Below are 14,389 nucleotides of genomic sequence, written 5' to 3'. Positions count from 1 at the left end.
CCTATGAAAAACGAATGGAATCGTCCAGCAGATAGAAAAAAACGGCTTCTGAAACAAACCTCCCCAGGCATTTTAGTTCTTTCTGTTAACTTCCAATACTGTATGTCAATCTAAATTTATGATTGTGTTTACCGAGTATAATTCAACATCAATTATTAATCAACAATGTAATTTCATCATAGTACACAATCTTGTTGCAATGACACCCCTCATCACCCTCCGGCCATGGTACCTATTTTAAAATCATTTTAAAATCAGGATAACAGACGTGCTTGCATGTGGCAGAAGACAAGCTCGAATTCAATGTTAACTATCAGCTACCTGTATAATCTCTTTGGAGATGTATCTCTTCTTTAGTAAGTAGAGCTGATAATTGTAAAAATCTGATAGAGTTATGCATTATCTTCGCATAAGAACTGCTCGATAAAATATTTCTTTTTTCCAATATGCTTTTGATATATGTGGCGTCGGTAGCCGAGTGGTTAAGGTGCAGAACTCATGACCGAAAGGCTGTGGGTTCCAATCCTGGCCGCGGCAGGCGACGTTGTGTCCTTGGGAAAAGCACTTTACATGAATTTCCTCACTCCATCCAAGTGTAAAATGGGTACATGACTATAGACAGTGAAAGATATTGTCAGAATGTGAGTGTTTGAGCGCCTTAATGGCTGCCGCACTGAGAAGGCTCTGGAATGCTATAAGGTCTACTGGGGTAATAATTGTAAAAGCGCTTTCAGAAATGCATCAGCATTATAAAAGCGCTATATAAAAATTGCAATTATATATGCTGATAAAAAATCAAGCTGGACATCATATGGTAAATTACTTATGTTTTTATCACCGTTTTCAATACAAAACAACCCACCAAACAAAATTGATCCCAATTAATATCATTAAATTTAAACCTTCAAAACAAACAACGCAGTCATCTTCGCCTGCAATTCATTATTTTGCCTTTCGATCTGTGTTACCATTTTACTATTAATATGATTATAACATCCGAAAGGTATTTGTTTGATCTTTTCAATTTATGCTGAAACTTCAATACATGCATAGACTTACATGTAATCACATTTAGTCTTGTCTCGTCAACTTAATTGTCGTATGTGGTGCTTGAGCATTTTGAAGTTATCGAGAGAGAGAGAGAGAGAGAGAGAGAGAGAGAGAGAGAGAGAGAGATGCTCTGTCCTTTTTATTTTGATATCATAATATCGATAACTTTGTGTAAAAAATCGAAAACTTCGTTGAGTATACTAAATAGGAAAAATTAAATATCCCCCAAAAAGAGCTTTTAAAATTGTGTTTAAAGACCCATGTTACAATGTGTCAAGTGGGCGATGGCACGGCATAAAACCCCTTACTAATTAATGATTTTATTCATTTATATAGAGGAAAAATATCTTTTGATTTTATTTTGAATTTCTTTTAAATAAGAAAAAATTAAGAAGAGAAGTCTCTCTTGATGGTTGTCTGTTAGCTGTATATCTCAGCTCATTGTGCATATGTTTTTGTATTTTAAAAAGAATGTGATGTTAATCGTTTAATGCAACGTTTCGGATAAAGCAATGTAGAATTGCATCTCAAAACATTATACAAAATTTAATTAGACCCTAAATTTGTAAAGTAAAACACTACGAATTGCGTCCGATTTCTTGGGTTTTTTAACTGCCTCTTTAAAACAAAATATTTTTACATGATAATTAAATTATTATAAAAGTTTGACAGTCTCTAGCTACAGATTTGTAACACACAGTTTGGAAAAAAAACGGATGGACGACCTGTGACCCAGATCGTTCATCCGCATTTCTTGAATATTGTATTTTCTTCCTTACGCGTATGCATGTTTGCTAACTACTCACCGAGACTAACTGGTTCGTATTTAAACTTTCAACTGCATTAAAAGGTAATATCGGCATCCCGATAGTTTTGAATATGAATAATTAAATGAAAATCATAAAAACAACCAAATAAAGAGACCTCGGTCCTCCCCCTTCCCGAAGGGAAGAACAAAATTATTCCTCCAAACCCACGGTAAAAATTTTCAGGAACTCTGCAAATAACTGTATTGTTTAAAAGATTCATTGCCATGTTTGATTAAAAAAAATGCGCGTAAAATGTATGTCTTTCAATCTTTATACCGGGCATACCAACAGTGTAAAAAAAACTCTCGTTCATGGGATTCTCTTTATATTTATACAATTATGATGATTAAATCAATTTCTTTAAAAAAAAACTGCAAATGCAAAGAACAACATGCGGAGAATCAAACAATAGACACCTTTTAAAGATCTTTAATTGTTAATATAGTATTGTACATTTAGTAGACATGATCTTTTCATCAATTGCATTGGCAAAGATGCACAAAATTAATACAATGTTGTTCAAAGAAGAGGAGGTCCAGAAGTTAGAAAGCAGATGCTATAGTATAATTGAAAAAAGACATACCGTGATATCAAATGTGATTAGTATCCAATTAAGTGATTCTGTTTTAGAAATAATCAAAATGATATCTTTAATGGATATGGCTTGAGTGCAATTGTATTTAACAAAGAAATCATCACGAAACAAACTCTTATGTATATCAAAAGAATTTTGTCTTTTTACTCAGGGTCTATACATCAATTATTGTATCATGACCAGATATCAATTTTGTATTACGTCAGAAGTTTGACACAGGTGCGACGGAAGTCCTTGTGGTTGCTTTCAACGAGCTTGTTTCTTGTCTTTTGTTTGAAAACACTTTTCCTGAAATATTTCGACTACTGATACATAATGCATCGTAGAGTTAATGTAATGGTGTTAATTTTATCTTTAGATATTACACAACATGATTTATATTGGGTTTTAGCCCGGAATACTTGTCGAAAAAGTTCGAAAATTCGTTAAGAAAAAAGTGCTAAACTAATCAAATGTAGCTTAGAAACTACTTGCCATGCAAAATTATATATTGTTGATTTTGTTTTAAATATCAATCAATAAAATCAACTCCCGTGAGTACTTTGATTATTCATTCAAGGAGAAATCTGTGATTATTCTACGTTCTACCCAAGATGCGACAACGATTTGTTAATAACCAACTATGCATTGCCAAATAACATACATTAACTCTTTATGAATTCAACAGCAGTGAAGCATTGACTCGTTGTGTCCTAAATTACTATGTATCAGGAAAACTTAAATGATCGAGGTGTGAAACGTTTGTCAACATTTTTGTTTCAATTGGGCACAAGGAAACTCCATATGTTGCTGTTTATGGAAGGAAGTAAACTGTTTAACACCGTTAACTAGATATAATTGATCATTTATGATCGAGGAGTTCAGAAAAACCAATAAGCTCTCGCTAGTTCAAAATTTCAACAAACGATGTGTACGTATGCAATGTAATCGTGATAAGAATCTAATTCAGTAATTTGCTTACATTTTTTTGCTTTACTTTTAATTTTTTCTAGATACTTATATTGCAAAGATATTCATCGTGTATTTTGTACAACAGTCAGGCGCATTTTACCTCATTGGGTAAATATATTTGCATTTTGTTATTGTTTTTTAATCTTATTAGAAATGTTTGTTTATCATATCTCAGTTAAATTAACTACCTAATGACTTATTGTTATCAATCTAATTTACGCTTTCAGGACCTATCAGTATCAAAATATCATGTCATTTATGAAGGGAGAACACGGATGTAGATTTATTCCTTGGAATATTTCATCGAATATTGAAAAAGGTCAACAAGTTATATTTAAATCATTACTTTCATTTAAGTCTTTGAGAGATACTAAATACAGATTTTTTCGCCCCGTTTTAAATTTATTACGGCACAGTTATGTTAAGGTAAAGATAATTCAAATTTCTTACGGCACAGTTATGTTAAAGTAAAGATAATTCAAATTTATTACGGCACAGTTATGTTAAAGTAAAGATAATTTAAGATAATTTAAGACACTTGAATTCGCCCATTTCGAAATTCGCTGGTTGAAACCAAAGAGGCGAGGATGTAACGAAGACAAACATTTCTCTGTATAAAATAATGAAATTTAAAAAAATTGCTATTCAATGTTTGTTTTTTTTCATTTCAGAATATATTTCAGAAAATTCAAGCACTGGAGAGTTGTGTATGGTTTTCATGACGCCGGATTACAGTTTATATGCATTGTCACAGATAAACAATGTCAATGTAAAATACGAATCTTTTGGTATAGAGAGCAACATCAGAATAGCAAAACCTCCGTGTTCATCTGATTATGATCATTATCTACAAAATGTGACATTGATTTTGATCTGTCAAGGAAAAAAAGGTATTGGTTACCAATACATTTTTGAAGCATGTTGTTTTTATAAAACTCGAAATTTGTGTACATTTAATCTACAAGTTAATTGATTAATACAATATTTATGATTTAAAAAGGATAAAATGGTTAGAACTTTGATCAAATAAACTGTTATCAATATTTCTTTGGATAAAATATCAAACTTATCAAGAGATATTTTTTTCTACGTAAGGCACTTGGAATTCCGAGAGGCCTGCTTCTCTTTCTAAATGATAATGATTCATTTTCAAGGATTGAATAGAGCGTTTTACTGGTACTGGAAGTGTGTGCCTGAATTTTCCATACTCTCGATTCCAATTTAACTTTGATCGATACAGAAAATATTCTGTTATAACTTATCAGCATCACCTTAGGTCACGACTGTGGCGATCTATATGGAGTGCAAAAACGCGTGCACCGTTGCTGCTTACGTTCTTCTCTCATGGCAGACTTGCTGCCTGCCTCTCTCTCTCTCTCTCTCTCTCTCTCTCTCTCTCTCTCTCTCTCTCTCTCTCTCTCTCTCTCTCCTTGACTATGGTTTAAGCGCCTGGTGTCAGTGTAATGAAGATCAATGTCTCCCGTAAAATAATGACCCCCTTATTCTACGTCGACAAATGACCTCCGGTCTACGGGGGTAATTATTCTACGTTACACCGGCACTGTATAAAGCGGTTCCTGTGCGTTAACGTTGATGTGGGGAAGCTGCTTACTTTTTTTTAATTTATGTACACAAAAATGTCTCGGATTGAAACACTGAAACATGTTTTAAAGTCATTTGCATAGTATGGTGGTTTTAAACACTTTTGTTTATTCAAGATGGTCATACCAAATTATTTCCAGTGAAATAGATATTATTTGAATGTGTCTGCTACAAAGGTTTTTTTTTGATATATAATATGCATAATTTCCTCTCGAACACAGACACGTGGTATCCAATATTTTTTTTTTCATTTACTTAAATGAATTATCATTATGGTATTATGACTACGCAGAAAATTACAAATATATTTATTTTTACACCTTACATTAAGAGAAACTACACTTTGAAAAAGTGTATCATATTTTTACAAATCAATATTCTTTTCGGGGGGGGGGGGGGGTCAAGCAAATTGTATCTATCATATAAGAATGCTTTCTCGGTGGCAAAAAATAATTGTTTTACATTAAAGCTTCTTGTAATCATAGGTGTTAAATATTATTATAATGAACTATGGTTATATTTTCCCTTGGCAAGTTCTCGGTGACAAGTGCCAGATACACGAACAGTGTACAGGTACACCAAATGCTGGCGTTTGCATGGCTGACCCACAGGATAACGTAACGTCGAGCTGTCAGTGTAATTCTGGATTTATGACTTACAATGGCACATGTTTACAAGGTACATTTAATCGTATAGAATTTATTCTAAGTCAAAATCAATTTTGTAAGACCCGATTTAACAGCTTTTAACAACCGAAATTGTTAAATATTTCAGATTAAGGATACTCCGATCATTACGTGATTTTTTTATTAAGAATCGTATTACCCTATAAATTAGGTGACTTAATTAGGATAATTTGTGTTTGGATTTGTAGGAAATTTAAACTATAAGGGAAGAAATATGCGTAAATGTATGATATCAATAATAGCGTAAATGAAATTCAATACACGCAATAGTGAATTGAAAACTTATTATATTGTAAGGCATTTGAAATATTTTATACAAAAAATTCATTTCTACGATGGCAATATGAAAAGTAAAAATTGATTATTATCTATGTTTTATGTTTATCTCATTGTTTGAATTCTTTAATGAGACATGTTTGCAACATTTTTTTTGAACTTTTGATCATTCAAATATGTTTCCCAATAATTTTCAGTCAATAAAACACTTTATGAGGAATGTGTGATCGATGCCCAGTGTAACGGAACCTCAAATAAGGAAGCACTAGTTTGCAGAGAGATAGGCCACAGGAAACTTTGCATGTGTAATTCAGATTACATAGAAGACAACACATATTTGGAATGTATCCATGGTAACGTTTCTTGCTAAACGTCTTTACATATTTTATGTCTCGGAAATTAAGTCGTTTTCTTTGCAGCAAAATATTCAATATATTTTTGAAATACATTCAAACTTAATTTTAGCTAAAAAGAAAATTCATGAAGAATGTAAAATGAACGAGCAATGCACTGGTACGGAAAATGCAAATAACTGTTTTAAGGAAGGAAAAGATGAAAATGAAAAAGGAGTGTGCACATGTAACAACCGATATGATTTGATAAATGGAAAATGCATTAAAGGTAGGATGTATAATAATCATAAATAGACTATATAAAATTCACTCGTTAAGTCCTTTTTTTAAAATATCTCATCAATATTTTTTGTTTGTTTCATGTGTGGATCTTTTGTTTGTTTAAATTTTGAAATTGATATATGTGAAGATCCTTGTACCGTAAATAAAAGAAAAATAAACTTACAGCAATATCGATACAGCACTCTAAATTACAGTTAGATTGAAATTATTTGAACCATGTATTAACAACAAGCAATGCAGTGGGACAGACAATGCAGGAAATTGTACAGAAATAGAAAACAACACATTATGTTACTGTCAAGATGAATATTTAGATTTCAAAGGAAGATGTATCAAAGGTATTTTCTTTTCATTTACTAATTGCCATTACCATTTTAGGTCTAAAGAAATGAATAACAAAGATATTAAGACGTCAATTTCAATTGTATCTATTATCCAGTTTAAAGTTTAAAGAAATTGAAGTATAGGCCTCACAGTAAAAGTAAAAGGCATTTTTCAGTTTAAACACATACATACTTTTCTTTTCTCCTTAAACCTGATTTACTATTTAAAATACACAAGATATATTTTATTTAGGAAATAGAACCCTTAATGAGGATTGTGAAGCTAGTATTCAATGCAATGGAACGGAACATGCAGGTGTATGTGGGGAAAACCATACGTGTACTTGTGACAAGGAGTTTATCAGACTTAAAGAGGGTTGTCTGCCAGGTACATTGTAGATTCACAATAGATAAGTAAATGCAATAATGAACATTGACAACTTCTTTAATGTAAGCATATATCTTTTTTGATCGTTTTGTATGACAGCTTTAATTTTAAAATGTCTTAAAACTTGATTAAGTAAATCAAGTTGGGTTAAGGGAGCTTTGACATAATGCATGAATATTAAGTGTAAATATTATAAGGTGGTTCGACACACAGTTGCATTTTTAATGGTTCATTTTTGAAAAATGATTTTACAAAAAGAAGACCGATATTGGCTGTCAATTTTTTATATGTTGTTTATTTGTTTTTTTTAACAACAGAAAATATCATTTTGTATTTTTATTTGTATTTGTTTTTTAAAAACAATGTAGTAGAATTATGTATTGCATATTATGTTTATTGTTATTATCAAAGATTTGAATTTATGTTTCATTTTGTATACTAGTAAGTAGATTTACATAAAACCTGGCTTTATTTTTTTTTTTAGCTAAAAGACACTTACATCGGTTCAGTGGTAAGATTTGTACATATATGAAAAGACTCATCGATCAGAAAATAATCTGTTTCACTTTTTTTAATTTTTAAACTCAGATCAATATATTTGTATTTGTATTTTTTAGAAAAAGAAAATCAACTACTTTTTATAGCTGTGGGAGGAGCATTGTTTGGTCTATTATCGTGTTCAGCCACAACACTTTTGTTTGCAATGAGAAGAAGAAAAGAATCAAGAACAACAAGGTAAAAAGAAAGAATGTTTATCTACAGAGACCAATTGCTAATACGAACATGATAATTAGAGTGTTGAGTGTTCATCCAGTTTTTCTCCAAATGGTTTTATCTTAAGTACAAGACCTTAGTTACATGTAACCTTTGGCATCATTGATCGGTACTGTATAAAGTAGATTTATTTTTTAGTAAAGGTCTTTAAATAGTTTAAAATATCATTACTTATCAATTTAAAGGTGCTTATAAGTGTTCGTACATGATACCTTCTTTCATCATTCAGACTAGATTGTAGCAGTTCTTCACGTTTACCCATGAGGAGCATCCACTACTCCGTTGCAGATAATTATATGTTTGGAAACTTAAATGTGAGCAAAGTAATTAAATTTTGCATTATACTGATCACTGCAAATGTTCACATACCTGAATATATAAATATTTTGTTGAAGGATGCAGAGGTAAATATACAAAGTAATATCGATCGGACCGAAAACATCTATGACGAAGCACATCAAAGGGACCAAGACGATGAAACTGTGAACGTGTACAGTGTTTCAGAACCCCAATGCTACCAGAGAGAGGAGGAGGATTCTGACAACGACACATACAGTCACCTTCACCAGAGACCTCCACAGATGTCTGACGGTGTATATGGTGTGCCATCATCAATTTTGGTTCTGTCCTCTCCAAAGAGTCAGGAGAACACTGTTTCGGAATAATTCATCATTCATTATTCAAATAATGCACGTTTCATTTTAAAGAGTATCAATTAGCCAAGTACCAAAACACTTAGATATGATTTTTCATGCATTTGTAAATGCTGTAAATGAGCATGTACGTGTATAGCGGTTTTCCTACTGCATTTTTTAGTTAATGTTAGATTTCTTTACATGAACCAAATCAAAAGAATGAGGCAACTTATGAAAACATTTTTGAAGAGTGATTATTGTTAAATGAAAAATTTCAATTGTTAGAGCACAAGGAAAAAGTTAAATGGGAAAGACAGGACACTTTAAAAACATTACACAGCGTATCGATGGGTGGACAGTACTGACGACGTCTGTTGAATTACATCACTGTATTAGGTATCATTCATCCCCAGTACACCAGTTACATCCAGAAAAGGCTGGTAGACAGCCAAAAGAAGCTGGTGAAAGATTAGAATCGGGGTTATAAGGGACTACCGTTAGAAAGCACGTTACATACCTGTAAATGTAATTCAAGAAAGCATTGTCCTTAGATCTCTTAAAAAGGAATATCAGAACACACAATATAAGTATCGTAGCTGTGTTATTGTTCATACTTAATATATTCTTATGTGTATCCGTTTCTTACTTTTATTCTTCTTAAATATCTGTAATGCAAATGCTCCTGCAAAACATTATTAAAAGCAAAACATTACATTCAACAATCCAATCATATTTGTTAACATTTCACAATTAATTTGAAGTAATGTCGTCACAATTGAGATATTTAAGATATATTTTTCTGAAAGATAAATCTTGTATTCAACAGTTATCAATTTTGATTCCAACGATCCCCAACTATGCTACTTAAAACACAACCTTTTTAAAACTTAGTTGTACAGTAAATCAACGATTAAGTAACTTTTGCGTAAACTCTACATCTAATTAAGGGTAAATAGAAATAACATGCAAATCTTCCTCAGTAAGAAAACATTTTTTGCACAAGGTATCTACAGGTTGATTAGATCTAGATAGCAAAATTGTTAACCCTCCATTTAATCACTTATTTGTTGAATCTTAAAGCCAGTGAAACAATTTGAATTTAAATCTCATCGGCAGAGTGTTTGGATTTTAAAACCAAGGGACCAAATTTAGAGAAGAACATCTTGAAAATAGAACTTATCTGAAGAGTGCATAAACACGGCTTAAACTAATGATAAAAATATCAACTTTGGCAATTCTGAATATGCCTTAAAAATGTTTATAAAATAATTTTTTGAAATCATTATGGATTTGTTATATCTATATCAAATATTGCGGCCGATTAAGTCTTATATTGTATTTTACAGACCTGAGAAATATTAAAATTTAAAAAAGTAGCACAGCACTAAATGATAAGTATTTTAGAAACGGGAACAATGACATTCCACTATATATATATTGTAAGTAAAAAAGCTAGTAAAGAATTCCTCCTGTAATGTTGTTAATGATTATACATACAATACTATATGCAAAACACCTTTTGGTAGTAACTATTATGTTTTCAAAAATCATTTATTTAATATATTGTTTAAGCAAACAGATAGGTATGTCCTCTTAAGGGTGGCTTTGTTTAACTGTTTTAGTGCATCAGTTTTTCTATGAGTGGAATGCAGCATGATGTTTTGAACAGGTAAGATGTACACGAAACTGCATTATGTGTGACAATAGAGTTAAAATTGATTACTATAAACAGCTGTTAGCTGTGATGCGGAATCTTAGAATCGTACAGAACAGCAAAAGAGGTGACTTGAGAAAGAAAGACAGAAATAGAAAGAATATATAAAGAAGAAATTAAAGGTAGGATTAGGTAGGAACAAAAGATATTAAACCCTAGGTATTAAGGTGCGGTGCATAAGGTTATTAAATCTGAAGAAAAAAGGGACACCGTTTTCCTACATCTCTCTATCATTAGGAAATAGGTGTAGAAACAGAGTAAATAGAAATCCTACTTCGTGCATTGTCCCTATTTATTTGAAGTGATTAAAACATTACCAAATTCAGAAAACATATTATACAAACAATTATTATTAACCCATTTACTTGTAGGAAAACTTTATAAAAGATAGCTCAGGACAATACACGTTGCAATCGGAATGTTTAAGCTTCAAACGAGCTGTAACATACGTTAAACGATGTCTTGCATTCGATACAGTGCGTTTTAATGGTCGTATCAAGTCTCCTCAAAATATTGGACTTGCACTCTATTCAGACAAGATTGAATGCAATTCAAATCATCCCAATGCAACGCAAGAACATAAATACGAACGTCTTAAACGTTTTGTGTACTCGCAAGAGGGATGGGATGCACGGTTTTTAAATGTCGTAAGATGAATCACAGCTCTCTCTTTGTGTGTGATTTGCGACCATGAGACGTGTCTCTTGCAATCTTGTAACATAATATGTTTTACGGTGCGACCGTTTGGGCGAGCGCAGCATGTGATCAAATAATAAATTATAATAAATCAATAAAAATAAAAGCAGCAACGTAACGTAAATGAATTTGAATGCAAAATAAAATAAAACATACCTATTTTTGCAATAAATTTACAATATTCATAATTTATAAGACTTTTTTTAATTCATAAATAGAATTTATCTCAGATACAATGTTGTTGAATAGGAAATATTTTAACATAATTTTCATTGCAGTTTATTTCCTCTTTTCTTGCAGCAGACATTTTTCGTAAACTTATATATATATATATATATATATATATATATATATATATATATATATATATATATATATATATATATATTTAAATATATATATATATATATATATATATATATATATATATATATATATATATATATATATATATATATATATATCAAAGAGCCCCCCCCACCGTTTGAAAATAATGATATTTTTTTTTAATTTACATGTACTGATTAAAAAAATTGCTGATCATATAAGGAAAATGGATTCCCCCCCCCCTCCTCCGGAATATTTACTCAATGGAAGTAAACATAAAGACCGTAATATTACCGTAAATATAGTGAATAAAATAAATGTGAGCATTCATCCAAATGAGAGCAAGTTACAACTGGTTCTTTTCGTTAGTTCTGCAAGATTTTGAGACGATTTTGGTAATTATATTACAGCAGATTTATAATAACTATTTAGAGTAATTTCCCTTTATTGTGACGTCAAAATTCCCGCCAGTCAAGTGTCGTTTGTCTCTTTAAACACCCTGAAAAAAAAACTACGCGAAATATACTGTTTTGTTTACTTAAAAAGCATGATGTTCTTGAAATTTCACAATTTATCTGTTTCTCATAAGTTTTACTTTGAGACTGGGGAGAAGAATCAGTCTAGTGAGATCGATCGCCATTGGTGAATTGCAATGTGGGTCGAACTTTACTGACGCCGAAAAATTCTATGGGATCAATGTGTAAGAAATCCATTTTGACGTCACTCGAAAGGACGATTACTGTAATGGAATTACGTTGTGTCAGCAGTATATTTACAATGCATGTACATAGTCTTTTATCTTGTTCTAGTGAGAGTGTGAAATGGGAAACCATATTTACAGGGAACTGCTGGTCCGATAAAAACAGGGCATTACTGGTCTGAGTATCTGACTCCAAACAAATCCGTTGAATCAATGTGTAGCTAGTCCGAATTATCTATTCACACTCACACCTTGCCGGTAGAGCTCGCTGCGCCTGCTATTACTATCATCGCACGATTTATCAGCTTCAATTTGCCATGCTTCCCATTGGCCTTTTTTTCTACAGTTCGTCACCTTGGCTTTGGTTGTTGCTTTGCTCAACTTCTTAGACGGCATCTTCTCTCGCATTCAAGTATGTCTGCTGAAGAACGTTGGAAACACCGGCATATCTCTCTGACTCGCACTGGCATTTGTACCGTGGGAAGCATCATCGCACGAGCGCCGCAAGTCCCATTGCATTCGTGCGCGTTCAATCGTCCAATCATCTGATCACTTGCGCGATCCTATCGTACTATCTTACAACACACATTTCTATTGTACATTAGTCACATAAAGGCGCAAGATTTATCGCAAGATTTACTGCGTTTGCATCGCACAGCGGTCCCATTAAATCGTGCTCATGAAATACCAATGACAAAAATATTATGAAATGAATGTTTGTTTTGTAAAAAAAAAATGAAATGTTTTTTATTAAGCTGGTTGATAGACAGGAATAGCAGACATGTCAATTAAAATAATAAAATTTTATACATCTTTGCTATTTATCTCATTAAAGAAATTTAAAAGTACATGGTAACGCCAATGACATATGCATGTAATACATGTATGTACCAATTACAATAGCATCAATTTTATACAAACATTTTTGCTTGTATAATATATTGATCATTTTAAAAGCTGGTATTAGTTGTAAAAGGAAAGTGCATACCTATGACGCATGTCGGTTCAAATAATCACTAATGATAAATAAAAATAATATTATAATATATGATTGAAGAGCCAATAAGGGTTGGATCTAAGTACGTTGAAAGTAAAAAATTGGCAAAAATTGTGGAAATGTATGCCGAGTTAAGATTTGGGTAAGTAGGTAGATATACCAAATTGAATGATTTTTTCAAGCATTTGTCAAGGTTCTATAAAAGAAAAAAGAGTGTTAATTACAATCTATGTATGATTGCATTTTGTCATTGGGATAACTAAATGTCATTAGTGTTATTTTTTTCATTTTTCGCTTTTGCAAATCATTTAAAGACTTAAACTTAATAAATCTTTTTTCATCTTTGTAATCAAGCAAGGTTAATATATTAAAGGTTAAGGTTTTTTAATTCTTTGAGATGTTTTAGACTTAACATTTTAGTTTATAAGTCATTGGCGTTACTGAACCTTTCATTGGTGTTACTATCGAGTCATTGGAATAACCAGCCAAAAAATGTTTCTTCTTATAAAACTTTAGGTATTTAGTGGTTTTTAAATCATAATAGTTAATGTATTGAAATTCTGGATGGATTGTATGTTATGAAAATTAGGTTATAATTGCCATTTTTATGTTAAAACATTGAAACAGGTATGTCTTACAAGATTGTCTCATATTCATGTCAAAACTGTAAAAGAAAGTTACTATTATAACTAAATGCTATTAATTTTTGGGAGTTGATTTTAATCAACTCTCCTATGCACTTACTCGGGCAAAGCGAAAGTGAAACAGTGTTTGGACCTAAGCATAAATCAATACCGCTGACAACACTTAGTTCTTGAAATAATCGATAAATTCGATGCTATGTATTCTGAATTAGCATTGTTTTTCAAGAAAACTTATTTATTAATACCATGAAATAGTAAGATTTTAAATTGTACATGCAAACAGTTTAGATATTTTTTAAAGTCGTATGTATTCCTACCCTATAGTTCAATGAAGTCTCGTTCAACCAGACGCTTGGCTGTCTCCGTTAATATCCGACAAAACTGAGTCTCTCATGCTTATCGGAGATAAACGGAGACAGCCGAGTGTTTGGTTGAACAAGACAAGAGTTCAATCTTGCTTGGATCCATACAATTTCTCAGAAATATTTGAATTACTGATACTTCTTGTCATGCAAAATCACATATCGTTGATTTTGAATAAATGATAATCGATAAAATCAACTCCCGTCAGTACTTCAGTACTTTGA

General features: G+C 31.7%; 1 protein-coding gene across 1 annotated transcript; it reads left to right on the top strand.

Moving 5' to 3' along the window:
• The first annotated feature begins 3,299 nt into the window (after nucleotides 1-3,299).
• Nucleotides 3,300-9,966, top strand: LOC128160474 (uncharacterized). Its single transcript, XM_052823804.1, has 13 exons — nucleotides 3,300-3,364; nucleotides 3,447-3,513; nucleotides 3,633-3,724; nucleotides 4,077-4,295; nucleotides 5,542-5,685; nucleotides 6,167-6,322; nucleotides 6,435-6,590; nucleotides 6,799-6,942; nucleotides 7,181-7,315; nucleotides 7,800-7,826; nucleotides 7,933-8,050; nucleotides 8,319-8,403; nucleotides 8,485-9,966. Exons 1-13 carry the CDS (start codon nucleotides 3,361-3,363, stop codon nucleotides 8,752-8,754), a joined length of 1,617 nt encoding a protein of 538 aa, XP_052679764.1. The 5' UTR covers nucleotides 3,300-3,360; the 3' UTR covers nucleotides 8,755-9,966.
• Nucleotides 9,967-14,389: the final 4,423 nt, after the last annotated feature.

The sequence above is a fragment of the Crassostrea angulata genome, chromosome 8 (genome assembly GCF_025612915.1).
Source record: "Crassostrea angulata isolate pt1a10 chromosome 8, ASM2561291v2, whole genome shotgun sequence".
NCBI classification, from domain to species: Eukaryota; Metazoa; Mollusca; class Bivalvia; order Ostreida; family Ostreidae; genus Magallana; species Magallana angulata.
The sequence above is the reverse complement of the archived record's forward strand: the minus strand, read 5'-3'. Positions and strand labels throughout refer to the sequence as shown.